The sequence below is a fragment of the Tiliqua scincoides genome, chromosome 2 (assembly GCF_035046505.1).
Source record: "Tiliqua scincoides isolate rTilSci1 chromosome 2, rTilSci1.hap2, whole genome shotgun sequence".
Classification (NCBI taxonomy): domain Eukaryota; kingdom Metazoa; phylum Chordata; class Lepidosauria; order Squamata; family Scincidae; genus Tiliqua; species Tiliqua scincoides.
In genome coordinates this window covers 243,115,474-243,132,987 of record NC_089822.1, presented here as the reverse complement: position 1 = coordinate 243,132,987, position 17,514 = coordinate 243,115,474, and the positions used below count along the sequence as shown (strand labels likewise).

The following is a 17,514-nucleotide window of genomic DNA, read 5'->3' as shown; positions in this document are numbered from 1 at the left end:
TTGACCTTCGTTACTAGAGTGGCATATTCTGACTGACAGCCAACCTCATTTCACAGAAAGCTAAACTACCAGTTGTTGGTGATGTGATGAGTTTTTTTTTTTTTTACTGCCTTCTTAAAACCAAAAGAATTAACTTGCAGTTCTAACAAGAACCATATTAAACACATCTGCTCACGTTAAACATTTAAAGTCTGCTTTAAAAATAAAAATTGAGGGGGTGGAGAGGGAAGGTAATTCTCGAAGCCAAAACCAGTTTAAAAAAAATACACAGAACATGTGATTATTTTTTTCTCCAAAAATACCAACTGAAATAAATCTGCAGACCACATACATCAGAACAGTCATATTGGCTTAAATTGAACAATTCTTTCCAGTATTTCCAGTCGGCTATCCTTAGGCATATGAATTTTACTGAAAACAAATTGTGTAGCAACATGGATAGAGTAGCATTTTTCTTCAATGATGTACATACCATCCTCTTTATTATTTTATTGACTACTTTGATATTCCTTCTTTCTTTCATCATGAAACACAAGGTGACATGAGCCTCCCATCCAGATACTAACCAGAAAGCAAGAGTGGTGTAATGGTGTACGGTCACATTTGGAGTGGGAAAACCCAAAATCCAACTCCTATTCAACTCTAAAATGAACTGCGTGAGCTATCACTACTCCTTAGCCAACCCTATCTCATAGGGTTGTTAAGGTAAAAAAAGGAGATAGAGCCATTCAGGCAGCCCTGAGCAACCTGGAAGAAGGGCAGCATGCATACCTCTCTCTCTCTCTCTCTCTCTGTTGAACTCAACATCATTTTATGATGGAGGCTCACAGAAGGCAAAATAATATGAAACAGTTGCACAATGGCTATCATTACATATACAGATGTGCACATATAAGCACACTCTTAGGGCCCAATCCTATCCTCACCAGCCCAGACCAGCAGCATTGCTGACAGAGAACCACGGGAGTAGTGTGTGTGAACCAGACAGCCCAGGAGAGGTAAGTAAGAATCTTTTTTTCACTTAGATCTCTGTAGGTTGCCTGGCCTCTTTAGCTGGTATAAGTCCAAGGAGGCTCTTCGGGATAGGATCAGGCTGGGAAGAAGAGATAGCATCTCAGTATACATGAGATACTTCCCCTCTGACCCTGGGCTTCTGAGATCCTCCCCTCAGATGCTGGCCTGGGCTACTTCCCACTTCAGACAACCCTGATCACCATCTAAGACTGCCCAACAGATGACCTACTGGCAAAAATGGGGGACAAAGGAGGTTGCGTGTCACTTTCGGTTGTTTGCCCTAGTTGTGGACCTCCCATTATATTCTATGGGGTAAATGCCCTGGGCGTAAGGCCGTAGGACCCCACGGAAGCCTCTCTGAGGCTCCTGACAGGGTCAGAAATGTGCTTCCAGTTTCCCCGAAACATAGTTTATAGTGTCAGGGACTGCAGTCCTATAACACTTCCTTGGAAATATGTCCCACTGAACACAATAGGACTTTCTTCAGGGTAAAAATGCATAGGATGTTACTGTAGTTATAGTTTCACTTATACATCAGCAAGCATTTTGTTTTTCCCAGCTGATTATAAAAATGTTCAGCTACATGCACTCAGTCATAACACACACAAAGCAGGTCTTAAGTATGCAAGTAACAGCTACTTCTGTGAGCAAGGATTCTTCTTGAAGCCATATCAGTTTAGGTCAGAAATCAACAAATGCCTTTCCAGAGTATTAAATTTGTTAACTAGAATCCACCTTTTATATCACTTCTAAACCCAGAATGGGTCGTTCCTCCTCCTACAGCTCACCCAGCTCATGTCATGTAGAAATGACTGGAGTTTGAGAATCACACCTCTTAACTATAGATTGACTTAGGTATACTGAAAAACTTCAACCTGATTTTTTGAATAATGGCTCTTGCTCTGGGCTTTTCAATCCGTACAAATTACAGAAAGACTTCAAACACATGGGAGCTGGGTGGTAGATGCAAAACTGTACTGAAGAACACAATCAAGTAGGCTGCCATTTCTTACCTTTTGGGTTCTGGAGGTGGCTGAGATTTAGAGTCTTTCCTCTTTTTGGACTCCTTTTTGGAATCCTTTTTTGGCTCTACTTCAGTGGCTGGGGGATTGTTTGCGACAGGCAGTATGCTGCCAAGGATCTCTTCCATTTTTTGACTTTGGAATATATTAGGAATTGTTTTAAATGAAAAGAGTAAGGACAACAGAAAGGAAAAAAAGTGAAAGAAACAGAAGAAAGCATAACAAAAGAAAGGAAACAAGCTAAAAGCAAACAACAATAATAATAATACTAAACAATAAATAATAATAATTAATAAAATAATAAATAAATGCCAGTCAGCAGCCATGAAAAGAAGCAAAGAAAGTCAGAACTAAAAAGGAAAAAAGGAGCTTCAAACTCTGGTATCCTGACAAGATGTATCAAACAAACTGTGACTTGAGTGGCAGCCTTTTAATGTGGAATACAGGCAATGTGTATAATAATTCATGATGATGTTTACCAGAGAGCTTACAAAAACACTTCATTATTTTATAACACTCTGTTATTCAGTAGCATATGTAAAACGGAGTGTGACATCTCACTCTACAAAATGCAACTTCCAAAAAGAAAAACATCAGTGCAACAAATACTGTAGCTGTCTGCGGAGAAAGAAAACTTATCTCAGCAACATGCTCAGGTGTAAAATCTTATTATACTAAAATTGTTGTGCATTATTGTAACTATTATGGCTGTCAAGTGGCAGAAGGATCTTTAAGTATTCAATTAACGTGCAACAGTCTGCAGGCTGATCAACTTTAGTGGGTTAAATTGACATACCTGACCAAGGGAAGGTAATTACATAACTGATAACCCACAGGTAGTCTCCTATATGAGGTTGTGGCAACATTGCATGGAGACAGATGACACAGTTCTGTACCCTATGTTGATGTATCACAAAACGCTGACAGAGAAGCTTTTAAGAGGTGGGGGAAGTTAGTATCATGCTGGGTTTTCAGCCATGGAAAAGTTTTAAAATATTGCAAAGAACTTGCAGGAAAGCAGAAAGCTACTACAACTCTCTGTACACTTCCCTTCCTCTCATTCTGTTAAATGTCTGGAAGATCCAGGATGAAGGCTTGTCTGTATCCACGCAATACAAAGACTGGTTGAGAATTCAAAAGTATGATTTCTAAACCTACTTAAATAAATGTTGAAGTATTTCTACACATAGTGTCAAAAAAGATAATCTGAGATATACCACCTGAATCAAATGACATTTGACAAATGTCTAGGCATTAACAACAAAAGCCAACTGCAGTTCACAGCACTATTTTTTTTTTAATCATTTTTAAACTAGGGTTAATTAATCAACTGTCCATATCAATTCATTAATTAATGCTTTCTGTCTTATGCCGTATAAGAGAATACTATGGATTCAAATCTGTCTACCTCTCTATCCAGTCTCAGCTCAGCCATGAAATTCTCTGTGTGACATTAGGTCAGTCACTATCTCTCAGTTCAAACTATCTCCCAGGGTGGTTCAGAGGATAAAATAGGGATGAAAAGTATCATGTACAGTGCCCTGAATTCCTTGGTAGAAAGCTAGGGTAAAAATATAATAAATAAATAAATAAATAAGTAAGTAAGTAAATAAATAAATAAATATCAAAGTATGAAGAGCAAGTGATACAATGTATGTATCCTGCTGTGCCCTCTGCATTCTGCAACTTCACACTACTAATCAAAAAATGCTCCCGTTTAAACAGAATCAGCAAAATAAGCATTTAAGCAGAATATAAGGAGATGTCACCTGTTTCAGCTTTGTGCTTGATTTTTTTTTTTTTTTTTGCTGCTTACATATAGTAAGTTGATTTATGAAGGTGGATACACAATAATAAAGATGCAGACACTGGGGGCTGGTATATGTTAGCCAAATAAATGAAAGGGATTCTCCTTTCACTTGTGGAGGCAAAAGTTGTCTTCTTACCTGTTGCCGTGAACATGTGATGCACAAAAGGCAAAACTGTAGTGAAGCAAGGTGGGGTCAATCATTGCTCCATTTTCTGCTCGCTCAAGCAAATCACTGAGGTAACAGAGATGCCTGTGACAGCCTCGGACTCCGTTACGTGCACAATACTCATCTAGCACAAATACCTGGCCAGGGCTGAACCAGCCCTGTATGGAAACAGAGAGAACTTATTTCAAATACAGATTTTGTTTCAAAGGCACAGTAATGATTATAACTGGTCCACATCATGCTAGACCAGCGATTTTTAACTACTTTTGTGGCACACTGATGTGCCATGAATGGTCTGCAGGCATGCTGTGGGAGTTTGGGGGAGGGTCATTTATTAGCAGGGCTATTGGGGGATGTGAGCCCCCCACTGGAAGTACGGTGTGCCTTGACAGTTGCTTTAATAATTTTAGTGCCTTGTCAGTGTGCCATGACATGAGAAAGGTTGAAAATCACTGTACTAGACAATAGCAACAACGAATACTGGAAACACATATAACGACACTCTAATAAGCAATTGAAATTAAATGCATATATTAAACACCTTATGTAATATCCTAGCATCAATATAAATATATGAATGGATATGCAATAGTTTTTAGAAGATACAGTGGTGCCTCGCATTATGAATGCCCTGCGCACCGAAAAACTCGCATAAAGAAAGAGTTTTTCGATTGAGTTTGGTAACTCGCATAACGAAAGTTTCTGGCCGTGCTTCGCATAATGAAAACTTTTTAGGTCCATGCTTCACATAACGAAAACTTTTTAGGTCCGTGCTTCGCATAACGAATTTTTTAAAAAATTAAAAATTTCGTGTATGCTTCAAATTTTAGAAATCCTCTGTACAGTATGTATGCCTTTAAAGAGCAAGTAATAAACACTTTGTAAACCAAATTTGACTTCGTTTTGACCTTTTTTGCCCATAGGAACGCATTAATTAAATTTCAATGCATTCTTATGGGAAAACGCGATTCGCAAAACGAAAAATTCGCATAACGAAAGGATTCGCGGAACGGATTAATTTCGTTATGCGAGGCACCACTGTACCTGGAAAAACTTTACATCGGTTCTAGAGCATCTCAGGTACAATTAGATTTCATTCTATTAAATTTTACAAAAAAGAAGAACTAGTAGGTTTGAACAGCATTACTGCTTATTGCTTATTTGCCAGAAAAACACAAAAAGCAAAATCCACAGTTTACCTTCCTCTGGAGCAGGGTTTCTTTGTCCCAGAGGAAGAGTCATTGCTCTCAAGGAAGGTAAACCGTGCCTGCTTCTCAAGAATAACTAAATCAGTATCTCAGTTATCTGCTGTTAACAGTCCTGCAAAAAAAGGTGGGGGAGAGAGCCAGACACCAATCCTCCATCCTCATATACAGGGATAAAATCACCATTTTCATCAATGCTAATACAAACCAACTAGCAGGATAGGAATGAGAGACAGGCTAATGGCATCATAGCAAAATAGTGCCATATTTCTAAACCAGTGAAATAGGAAGCAGATTCATGAAATACTATCTATTGCACTTCCTGATTCGTCTATACTGTATTTGATTACATAATGTCCGGAAGTGCTTCTTACAGCATAAGCCTATATGTGTAGGAAGCTCCATTTTGCCCAGTGGAGCTTCCGTCACATGTAAGTGTGTTTAGGATTTCAGCCAGGCAGCCCAGTCCTATTGGGCTCTTACGGCAGCCAATCTCCTTACCTGACATTGTAAGTGCCAGCATGCTGCCAAAAAGGCAAGCCACTGTCATAAGCTGTGGGATCACTGGTGCAAATGACTGGAAGCCCCATGTGTACACCAGTGGTTCACCCAGACCACACCAGAGCAGGTTAGGTGGCAGTGGGGCGAGTATAAAACTATTATACATACATAACATACTGAAAAAATTAAATACAAACCCATACACACCGTTGCCTACTAAACAGAATGCCTAATGCTAAACATTTTGAATTCATTTGGGCTTTCTCAGATCTCTGTGGGAAAGGAGTTCAAGAATCACTCAGGAGAGCATGATGCAAATGTCTCATTTTGTATAGGCAGAAATAGAGAGAGCAATATTAAGAAACTAACCTTAAAGATGAAGATTTTTTAACATAGGTAAGACTGAGGGCCCAATCCTATCCACTTTCCAGCATTGATGCGATCATGCCAACAGATGTGTGCACTGTATCCTCCAGTGGGGAGGAAGTCGCAGGGTCATCCTCAAGGTAAGGAGATGTTCCCTTACCTTGGAACTCTATTACAGCTGTATTGCTGCTGGAAAATTGGATATGATTGAACCTATAGGTTATTTAGAGATTGAGGGCCCAGTCCTAATGTGGGCCAGCACCAACACAGAGTTCCAGTGCCAGTGGTGGGTGTTGCAAAAGTGCTGTAAGGCATGTCCATGACGCCCAGAGAGGAGTCAGTGATGGCCCAGCACCAACTGGCACTGAGCCCTATGCTGGACAGATGCCACCCAGAGCACAGTAAGGGCAGTAGGGAGGTCCTTGGGGGTAGGGGAGGGAGAGGGAGAAACTGGCCCAGGAGGGGGTTTTGCCTGATGGAGCCCCACTCCACTGGATCCTACTCTCCATATCGGGCTGCAAAGCCTGACACAGAGGCTCTAAAGTCTGTGCAAGCAAAATAGCTGTCGCAGACTTGAGAAACCCCATCGCTGGGCTTAGGGCTTTCCCCAGGGGAAGGGGATGAAAGTCCTCTTCCTCCAAGGAGACCTCCAGTGGCCCTGGCAGTGCCGCTGGATGTAGCGTTAGCCGTTTTGGCACCACTGCACATGGTGGCGCTGCCGGGAATAGAATTGGACTGTTGTAGATCAATACGAAGAGCTTGAATTACAGTCAGAAGGTGACTGGAATTCTGTGGCAAATCGGGTGTACTTTATGCATGATGGTTTTATACTCCCACCATCATGCTTGCATCAAATGACTTCTCTGAACAGTCTCCAAGGATAGCTACACACGATAGGAAGTGTTATAACTGTGAAGTCTCAAGGTTACATGGGGATGTAACAGAAGCATCTTTGCACATCCATCTAAGAATGCCAGGGGGTGATTCCATCATTTCACTGAAGTTTGTTATCCTTATGAAAACAATACCCTGTAAAGGTAGCTTCTCAGGTAGACTAACTTTCATCCAACTTGATATTCTGTAAATAGGATAAGAATCACTCTCACCGCACTTTGAAAAACGCTATCAAATCTTCACTATTGACAGGAATGCTGAACAATTGATGTGATGCATCTCTGCAGTGTCTGAAAACTGCAAAATCTTTCATCTTTTAATTGAAAAGTTCCTGCGGCGACTAGATCAGTGCCCTGCCCCTTTAGGCAACTTCTTTGCCACCCCATCTGCCACCCCAAATGCTACGTCTTTGAAATGATGCTACTGTGAAAAGATTAAAATATATTTTCTACCACTCGGATGACACCAAATCTTTTCTGGATGCCAAAATAGCTACTGTTGAGGAGAGTTGAAGAAATATCAATTAAGAACTCCGTCGAAGGGATTTGCTTATCCTTGTTGGGCCAACTCCAGAACAGATTGAAAAGGGATTAAAATAATGAGGGGCAGAATCAAAGGCATGGGAAACAGATATCGTTCCTTTCATTACTCCAATTGCCAGAAAGCGCATGTGTGAAAATGAGGATGCCGATTGAGAATAACGCAGAAGGTGGGCTGTCACAAAAGTGCTCTCGTGGCGGTTTCTTTTCTGCTTCACTACAGTAGAACTACTGGAATTTAGTTTTTGAGTCGAGAATGAAACAGAAATATTTGCCATATTTGAGAAATATTCAGCGGTTTCACTTTTCAATAACATTTTGGTGATGAGAGAAAAAGAAAAGGTAGATGGATTCCCAGGAGCCGAATGTGGATTTTCAGAATCACATAGCTGCCAAAACCACAGAGAAGTACATCTTGATGAAAATTTAGATAATGTTTATAAAGATAAAAAAATCAATAACTTGCGTTAATGAGACAATATTTGAGAAAATGATCTGAGTTCATTTTTCAAGAATATTGCCATCCGTTTTCTTACACTTGCCTTTGACTCAAAGATGCAGTTTCATTTCCTCATCTTGTGTAGTATTTTCCCTAATACCTGACATTTGTCCTTTTACTCTAAGGGTGCAATCCTAACTATCTGTTAGACAGGCGCAAGTCCCTTGCGCTGGCCCAGGGGGGTCACAAACATGCCATAAAGCATGTTTGCACCTCCTCAGAAGTCGGCTGGGCCAACGCAGGGACATACACCAGCCCATGGAGGCTGCACCCAGCCTCCACACCAACCTGGGAAGGGAAGGTTGCATCAGCCAAGCTTGGACAACACAGGAGTCTGGGGAGGGTGGCAGGGAGGAGGTGGGAGGGAGGCCTTCTGGGGCAGGGGGAGGGCAGGTGGAGGGCATTCCAGGGGGCAAGAGGGCAGGGAACGGGAGGTGAGGTTGGGACCCGGCTGCTATGCTGAATCTAAACCCCATTGCCCGAGCAGTACGGAGCAGCTCTAAGTCGTTCCTTTCTCCTCAGACTTGTGCCAACTCCTGAGGTGGTGCAAGTCTGAGGAGATCCATCGGGGCTGTGGTGGTTTACCTGAGGGTAAGGGGAAGAGCTTCCCCTTACCTCAGGCTGAGCCATTTCTGGCCCCAATCTTGTGCTGGCCTCCTGGCCTGCCTCTTTCAGTGCATGATAGGATTGCGCTGCACATGCCATCCAACAGGAACCAGAATTTTGTTTCAATCACTAATTTACATCTGATGTAATCATATTTATGCAGTAAAATACAGAATTAGCATTCTGATTTTTCAGAGGATATTTTCTTAGTTACAAACTGTAGAACTAGTATGATGGATTAAGGGTAAAATCCTACAGTGCAATGTCAGACTGTAGTTGGAATTGCCTTATTCAGTATTTGACTTTAAATTCCCAACAATTTAATTCCCAACAATTCCTAATTTGTCTGTCAAAAAAAGAAATGAGAAGAACTGGTTACGGCCTTTCTAGGCTTTTCCCTGGCCACAGGAAGGCCTTCTGAGGCCTCTGGAAGGCCTGAAAACTTCCAGTTTTTCAGGATTTTTCTAGTTCTGACTGCAGACCATGACTCAGTAACTGTAATTCATATCTGGACAGGACATTTACAAGTTCATCCAAATTGCTGACATCCATCTTGCATATTTTTTCTCCTGTGATGTACCGTGGTAGACTGGGCTCTGACGGACATGAAAACTTTCCCAGTCACTATCTTTGCAGTAGATGGTTGTTGCTATCAGCTGAGGAATAAAGTTTACTTTACTAACTTTATTGGCAGATCCAAATTAACAAATGCACATGCTACCTCCACCCTCCCGGCCCAATCCTATCATCAGACTGAGCAGCTGGAAATTGTGTTCATGCAATGCAGCTTGACTTATGACATCACAAAACGCAATGCTCTATAGCAGGGGTGTCAAACATGTTTCGTACAGTGGGCCAAATGGCATTTATGATGTCTGCTGAGGACTGGAAGTGATGCCATTAGGTCGTACGTGATGTCATTAAACAGGTCATAACCAGAAATAAGCATTTTTTCTCGCTTAGGAACACATTAGCTGCAAATTACATAAGAGAAAATACACAAATCCTGATTGTATTTCAAGATATGGGAGAGCCCAATTATGTTGGGGGTCACCCTTTCAGAAGAAACACTTCAGCAGCTGAGAGTCCAAGAGCTAGATAAAAAGCTTCCGTGGGCTGCATCTGGCCCCCGGGCCGCATGTTTGACACCTCTACTCCATAGCGTGCTGCCAAGCTACTGCTGAAAATGGTGAGTGGTGCTAGCTGCACAACAGCTCCTTTCTCAGATCACTCAACACCAGCAAGTTGGTGGCAGGCCATGGATGGGGAAGGAGAGGAATGGAATATTCCGAGGGAGGAACTAGGGTGTGGGGAGGGGGAGATGGGTCCAATGGCAGTCACGCAAGCTGAATCTTATTCCCTCTTTTCAAAAATCACCCTGCCCCTTACCCACATAGGTAGCCTATGTCGGAGGAGACCCATAGGCAACTGAAGGGCTTATTTGGAGGTAAGTAAAATGTTTTTTACTTACCTCTCGTTTGCCTTCAGGTTGTCCCCTACCACAGCATGTAGCGCATGCTTTTTTGGCACAGCTGCAAGCAGGGAATAGGATTGGGCCCTCAGACAACTTTTAGGAATTAAACCACCCTGCCCTGATACGTAGCACAGTGGGGTCTTTCATGAACCGGGATACCAGGAATTTCCTTACAGATATTGCAAATTTGAATTGCCGTTTCAAACAGACTAGCATAGGAAATTGATTCATGCATTTTGAAATTTTCATGAAATCTGTAGTTCCCTACTTTCGAATGCCACAATTTTTGTGTGTGTGTAAAACCACAGAACTTTCCATTAAAATGTTGCCCTTTTTTCTTTTATTTCAATTAAACTGCAGAAAGAATCTTTATATCAATAGCTTCTAGATGCAAGGGTAATAGAAGGGAGTAAGGTAGTTATCACATGTCAAATCTTTAGGGTGGAAAGACACCAGTCACAGAAGCAAGTGCAATGATGGACAGCACAGCTCTTTCTGAAAAGACCATTTGCAGAGACCAACTGCAGAGGAGCCCCTGGCCATGAAAACGGTGGCAGGCAGGCAGTAAATGATGCCAGCAACACCTCTTCTTCTTTTTCCAAATGCTTCTTCCTGCCAAGAACTATCGCCTCTGCCTTATCTGTGCTTAGTCCGTTTCTTTGTTTTCAAACAGATTCTGCCTCAGTCAGATTGTGGGAAATGAAAGGCAGTTGTAGAATGGGCTCAAGAAAGAACAAAGAATTTACATCTTAGGGTAACTCTCAGTCTTTGTCAGATCCCGGAAAGATCACAAATAAGAGTTGTTATAAGAACAACAGCAGAAGTACTATTTGCAAGTGAAAGATAAGATGTTTAATTCTAAACTCCATGATCCTTAGCCCTCCTCTAGAGGTAGAGTATAAGGTCCTTATATGAATAGATTGGGGTGCCCTAACCCCAGCCTGGGGGCCACTTGCAGCCTTCAGGGACTCCCAATCCAGCCCTCAGGGAGCCCCAGTCTCCAATGAGCCTCTGGCCCTCCCGAGGCTTGCTGGAGCCCGTGCTGGTCTGATGCAACCACTCTCAGCATGAGGGTGACTGTCTGACCTCTCGTGTGAGCTGTGGGATGAGGGCTCTCTCCACTACTTGCTGTTTCACATCTGTGATGCAGCAGCGGCAGCAAAGGAAAGGTCAGCCTTGCTTTGTGCATGGATTTTTATAGGCCTTCAGCAACTGCAAGACCTTCATTCATTTGTATGTTCCATCTCTAATATTGTCATTTATGTAAATTTTAAATGTAAATTAATTCTTTTTGTCCCCGGCCCCCAACATAATGTCAGAGAGATGATGTGACCCTCCTGCCAAAATGTTTGGACACCCCTGGCATAGATGATTACTGCCACACTCAGTATATGAACACCTGACAAAACTAAGTAGTTGATCCCTTAATAAGATAATGTGTTACTTGCTCTGATCTAGTATTTTTCAAGCAAAACATCGTCGTGTCCAAACATGCTCAAGCACAGAACAAAAGGAATGGGGGCAGTTTTGAATACTAACAGTGCAATTCTATGCATGTCTATTCCGGAGTAAGTTCCACTGTGTTCAGATAGGCTTATTCCCAAGGAACTATCTACAGGATTTCAACTTTACTTAATATACATAAAAGGAAGCTCAATTTTATCAGTGAAACCAAGACAAACAATTCCAAAACAAAGTTTTAAAGTTAAAAAAAAACTTAATTAAAATAAGCAAGCCCAGCCACACAGCCTTACTGCAAACACTGCTCAATGACAGAGCTATGCAGCTATTTAGAAAGACAAAATTACTAAAGGTGATTGGAAGGAACCAAAGGAGGGCAGGGATCCTTGCCAGTAACCTATGAATATTAAGAATCACTGCTAGGTTACCAGTGAAGGAAACTTCTGTTTTAAAAAGTGGCTTTTTTGTTTTGTTTTTGTTTGTTTTAAGACCACTGAAGTGCCATAGTTGGTTAAAACAGATGTATTCAGAAAGATGGGTTAATAATACTTCTATTTCAGCCTAATCCTATCCTCAGGGAGTGTTAGTGTACTGTGAGGTATGCCAGTGCAAGACAGCTCTGCTGTCATGGTAGCCCTTTCACCAGCAATTGCTGAACAGGTGCCAGTGCAGCAGCTAGAAAGCTGCATTTCACTGGCACCAGAGTGCAGACCGTTCACTGGCACAACCCCATCAGCAGAAAAAGGGGTGGGGAGCAGGGAAGAATGGAGTGGGAAGAGGCATAGCCAGTGGCCACTGAATCCTGAACTCCCATTCTGTGCTGGACATGCACCTGCTGGCTTCTCAGAGCTATCCCTGCAAAAGAACTGGCATAGCTCTGAGAAGTCCCATAGGGAGCAAGGCAGTGGCAGGTACACAGGTAAGTTGAACACTACTCGCCCTTCTTGACAGCATGTTGGATGAAGCAGACATGGTGCCGATAGACCTGCATCCAACGTGTCATCCTGCATACGATAGGGCAATTTGTCTAGTAATTTTTCCGGATACATTTGTACATCTATTCATAAATCCACCCTCAACCACAAATTAGCCTCACCCACGAAGAATACAATGTGCCATAAGAATTATAGTACCAAACTATAATGCAGAATATTGGCACGAATGATGCAGAACATTAGCCAAGTTTTGTACAAAGTAAGAAAACCACGCTAGATTATTATCTAGCTAATTTGGAGGAGGAATCCTTCACGGCTCCAATAGAGTCAGTAAGACCCCCCAAGCATATGTCTCATTGTTCCAAATTTCCCAATGAAAATGTTACTGCACTGTGATCCCATGTCTTATGACTAATAAATGTATGCAACGTATGTAAACCTACTACACAAGTTTGCCTACACTTTCTAGGTGTCATTATAACAATACCCCTGGCCACTATTTGTCCCTTCAGCTCTTTCCCTTGATAGTCTTGATCCTTACTAAGGATCAAGACTCTGCCCTCCACCACCCTTGTGGGTGGGGAATTGGACAGAGTATGTCTGGTTTACGTGTTGCAGTTCTGATCAAATCTGGGAGGGGCTGCATCAGCTGTGGCTAGGGTTCTTCCAAAAGTCAATGTAAAGGGACTGTTAGAAGGAGCGTTGACACGGACTCCCACCACACCACTGAAGTTGATTGTTGGGGAGCTCTCAAATGAGCCCCACATATATTATCCAGGAAATTGGGGTGAGATGTATGAATTAAAAAAAAAATTGAATTCATTGTACCTCTTCTAATCTTCAAAACTTCCATTTTCACTTTTTCTTTTTAAACTCTGGGAAAAATTATATCACATGGACTCATCTTGCAGAGCTTCCATTGTAGATTTTTTATTAAATTCATTTAAGATGAAAGCTTCTACTACATTTAATGTGACTGCTCTGTAATGATGGGCAGCCCAGTCCTGAGCTACCCATTGCTCCAGGTAAACGGCACTTACCGTTCTGCTGGGGAGCCACTCTTTCGCTCTGCCAATCTCCCCGAAATTGTGTCCTGGCCAGCCGCTCCTTGGTTCTGTCACACCAGGAGCCATTGTGCCCAGATTTCCAGGTAGACGTGGTTGGTCAGAGCACAGTTTCAAGGAGACTGCGGAAAGGAACAGCGGCTTCCTGGCAGAACAGTAAGTGCTGTTTGCGCCAGGGAAATCTTTTCTGGTGTGCAGCAGTCTCCAGTTTGGAGAACACTGCTCTAAAGCTATTTACCCTGTTAAGAAAAACATACCAGTATTTGCATGATATTGTATTTTCTGCCCTAACAGGCCAATAGCAACTTAGGGGTTAGGAGAAATTTAATTTAAAAAATAAATGTGTGCAGGGCACTTGCAAAAATGAAGCTAAAGACACTCTAAACTTATCAATTAGGTGGAAGACTAATGGTTACTTGGTTGATTTTGTATTTTTATTCATTCTAAGCTGCCTTAAGGATCATTTGATCAAACAACATAGGACGCAATCCTATCCTGCACTGGAACAGGCAAGCCAAGAGGCTTGCGCTGTATCCAGCAAAGGACAGGGGCCCAAAGCAGCTCAGTCAGAGGTAAAGAAAACTATGGGTCTCCTCAGACTTGTGCCACCTCCTGAGGTGGTGCAAGTCCAAGGAGAGCAGAGCGGCTTGAAGTCACTCCAAACTCCCTGCGTCTCCCACTCTTAAGTATCTTCCACTCCCCACCCACCCACCTCTGGGGCCGCCCACTGCTCACCCTCCCCCTGCCCAGGAACGCCTCCCCCCCACACACCCGCCCAGGAACGCCTCCTCCCCACCCACCCCACCCCAGAGCCAGCCGGGCCGAGGCAAGTCTTGCCAAGGAATCCAGTGTGGTGGCTTGTGTCAGCCTCCGTACTCCGGTGCTCCTCCGTGTACGGGCCTGGCTTACTCCCAAGGAGGTGCTAACGTGCTTTATGGCATGTTTGCGACCCTCCAAGTGAAGGGCAGGATTGCGCCCATAGTATACATTCTCAAAATAAATGAGTATTAAATTTTAAAACCTATGAGAGTGCTATTCAAATCTAGTTTGGTCTTTAGATCAGAGACGATGAGATTGCACACCTGGTGTGCACTAGCTCAAATTAAATTCTGGAAGAAATAATGGTATTTATTTATTTTTAATCCTTGCTATAAAGCTAGAGAATAAAACATATATGTTGTAAACAATGAAAATAGTAAAATGAATTTGATTTTTTGCTAAGTTCTGTAAACTGAACATTTTAAATCACATAAATCATGGCCATTTTAATTGTCACAATTTGAAAGCTGGTATTCAGCTATTTTCAAAATCATTTTGACAAAAAAAGAAAAAAAAGATTCAACACAGTCAAATGAAGGTCAGTGTAGTGTCAGAACTATCATCCTGCTATCATTTAAAGTCAACATAATTTAATTCATTGGATGTGCATTGGGCAGTCTAAGGGCACAATGCTAACCAGGTCTACTCAGAAGTAAGTCCTATTGTGTTCAGTGGGACTTACTCCCAGGAAAGTGAGGTTAGGATTGCAGCCTAAGAGGCCAAGTACTAACTGAGTGAGATGCAACTAGAGGAACAGATCCAACTCTCAGCATCTAAGTTGGAATCTGAAGGTTCTGAGGTCTTGCCTGACAAACATAATACCAAGAGCCTAATTGTCACAGTGTGATTTCATATTGCTGGTCAGGGTATAATGAGCGATAAAAACAAATTACTAAATACGAATGTCACTGCTACACACTGCTTATGAGAGTGTATTGGAACGCTAAGAAAAAGAAAGAAAACCCTGTGCTGTGTGGTGTTGCTAGGAAAGACAGTAACTACAGAAAAAGATTTTTGATTTTACCAACACAAGATCTCTTGGAGCCAAATTCAGACCTGGAGTAAGCAAGAACTGCCTCCACTTCTGGCAGTGGCAGAGTACACACTTTCACCAGATCAGATTTTGGTGCCCAGCATTTATTATTGCATAGACCAAAGAATATACTTGCCAGACAAGAATAGGAATCATTAAGTCTGTGGTCCAAAGTGAGGCGCTGAAGCATCTCAAAGAGTGCAGCGTGGTCAAAGTTACAGGGATTGGAAGAGATAAATTCATCCATGCCATGCTTTTGAGCTCTATCTGCATCTGTTTGTTTATACATATAAAGAAAGACACAATTTAGAGAAAGACGTTGCATTGCATTAGATGCATCAAAAACACACCATGAAGCATGAGGACCGAGTCACTCCCTAGCTTACAGCTGAATTTCAGGCTACCAGGCCTCTATCAAATATCATCTTCAGCTTCCATTGTCAACTTGCAACTTATTGCTTGCTTTATTGCCTTTAGGCCAAAGGTACTAGAATAAACATCTCATCACTTACTCATTAGAGTGCATTGATTCTGTACTTAACAAGAGAACGGAACTATTCAGGAAAGTTCCCCCACTTAAGAAACAAAAACAAAACTAACTCTAAATGCAAACTTGCATCTTGGGATTACAATAGTCAGCCATCTCCTATTTATTTATTTCTAATTATTGTAATAGATTCTGCCATTCTAAGGAAATATGGTTCATTAGATTTTCTTAGATATGCTATATTTGACTAAGCATAAACCCATTTAGATCTGTTTTTGGATCCAAATATCATTTATTATGTTTTTCTGCCCAACCTGCTGTCATAGGCATGATTTTTTTTTCTGTTTGTTTGTTTATAGATGATTTGAAATCTTTTCTGAAAGAAGAAACAAAATAACAAAAAAGGATGCTCATATAAACATTTCTGACACATTAAACAGAGGTGCAACTTTCTCTTCAGTGATAGTCTAATAGCTTTTGGGGGGGTACTATTAATAACTGCAACAGAAAAATGAAATTGTCCCAGTGTTTATCTTCTGATCTACTTTTGAGGGGAGATAAGGTGCAGCCTGATCCTATTACAGTTTGCTCTGAAATAAATCTATTTATAATTCAATGGGACTTACTCCTAAGCTTAGCACTGCAACTTTAATTTTTTCTGTATACCTGCTCTTTTTTAGGATGATATCCTTTGGCAGAAAGTCCTCAAGGCTAAAATAATTATTACTCACATGAATGAATGGAAAATGTACCTAAATTGCAGGAAGCAAGCACAGTGTGGGGCATGGCTTATCCAAGCCATGCCCCTAGACCTAAAATGAATGGTTTTGTATTACAAGGAGTCACTGAATTAAAATATACTTTCCCTTCAAATTCTTTTCTTCATTGATTCAGATTTCTGCTATGTGGGGTCTCACCCAATTCCTTAACAAATAAAGCAGGATTTAAATCCCCACCTTATTTGGAGCTTTCTAGGGCCTTAAAGGAATTAGCAAAACAGAAGGGCACAAGAACACACTTTTTAAAAAAAACAAAACTACTGTTTCTGCTGGGTAATTCTCACTTTTCAAGCACAACAAGAAGAAAAAAGAAAAGAAAAGCAATGGGAGATGTGCTTATAAACAAACAGTAAGAAACTTCTGCAAAAGGCTTCTTAAGTTAAATATGTTACATCTATCTACTGATCAATTTATATCCTGCCTTTCTGCCAAAAGGGTCCCCAAGGTGGTTCACATTGCGCATATATATATGAAATTTACATATGCACAATGAAATTTTTTTTTAAAATAAACTCTTTTAAAAAAAAAAAAATAAACTCTTTGTATTGGGTTAAATAAAAACAACTCTATACACATTTACTCCAAATTAAGAACCCAATCATATTTTTCCCCCCACCACCGATACCAAAAACAACCATGCTGTATCTGGGGGTGGGAGGCAAATTGGGAGGCTCCTTATCCACAGTGGTTGCCCCTGAATCTGTGCCAGCTTCGTAGCTGGCACAAGTCTAAGGAGAAGAAAAGGGTAGAGATTTGAAAAAGAGGAGATGGGTAAACTAGATGTGTGCAGTAGATGTGCACTAGAAGTGCACTAGAAGACACCATTCTTGTCTTCTTCCT

At 41.5% G+C, this 17,514-nt stretch overlaps 1 protein-coding gene across 16 annotated transcripts in view; it reads right to left on the bottom strand.

The window, feature by feature from the left end:
- Positions 1-17,514, bottom strand: part of CADPS (calcium dependent secretion activator) — a 465,254-nt gene that overhangs the window by 158,472 nt on the left and 289,268 nt on the right. For all 16 annotated transcript variants that reach the window (XM_066614155.1, XM_066614148.1, XM_066614149.1 and 13 more), the window contains exons 12-14: positions 15,545-15,681; positions 3,983-4,170; positions 2,028-2,171 (exon numbers count right to left, since the gene is read on the bottom strand). In XM_066614155.1, coding sequence (XP_066470252.1) covers positions 2,028-2,171; positions 3,983-4,170; positions 15,545-15,681 — 469 coding nt within the window. The remainder of the gene's footprint in view (positions 1-2,027; positions 2,172-3,982; positions 4,171-15,544; positions 15,682-17,514) is intronic.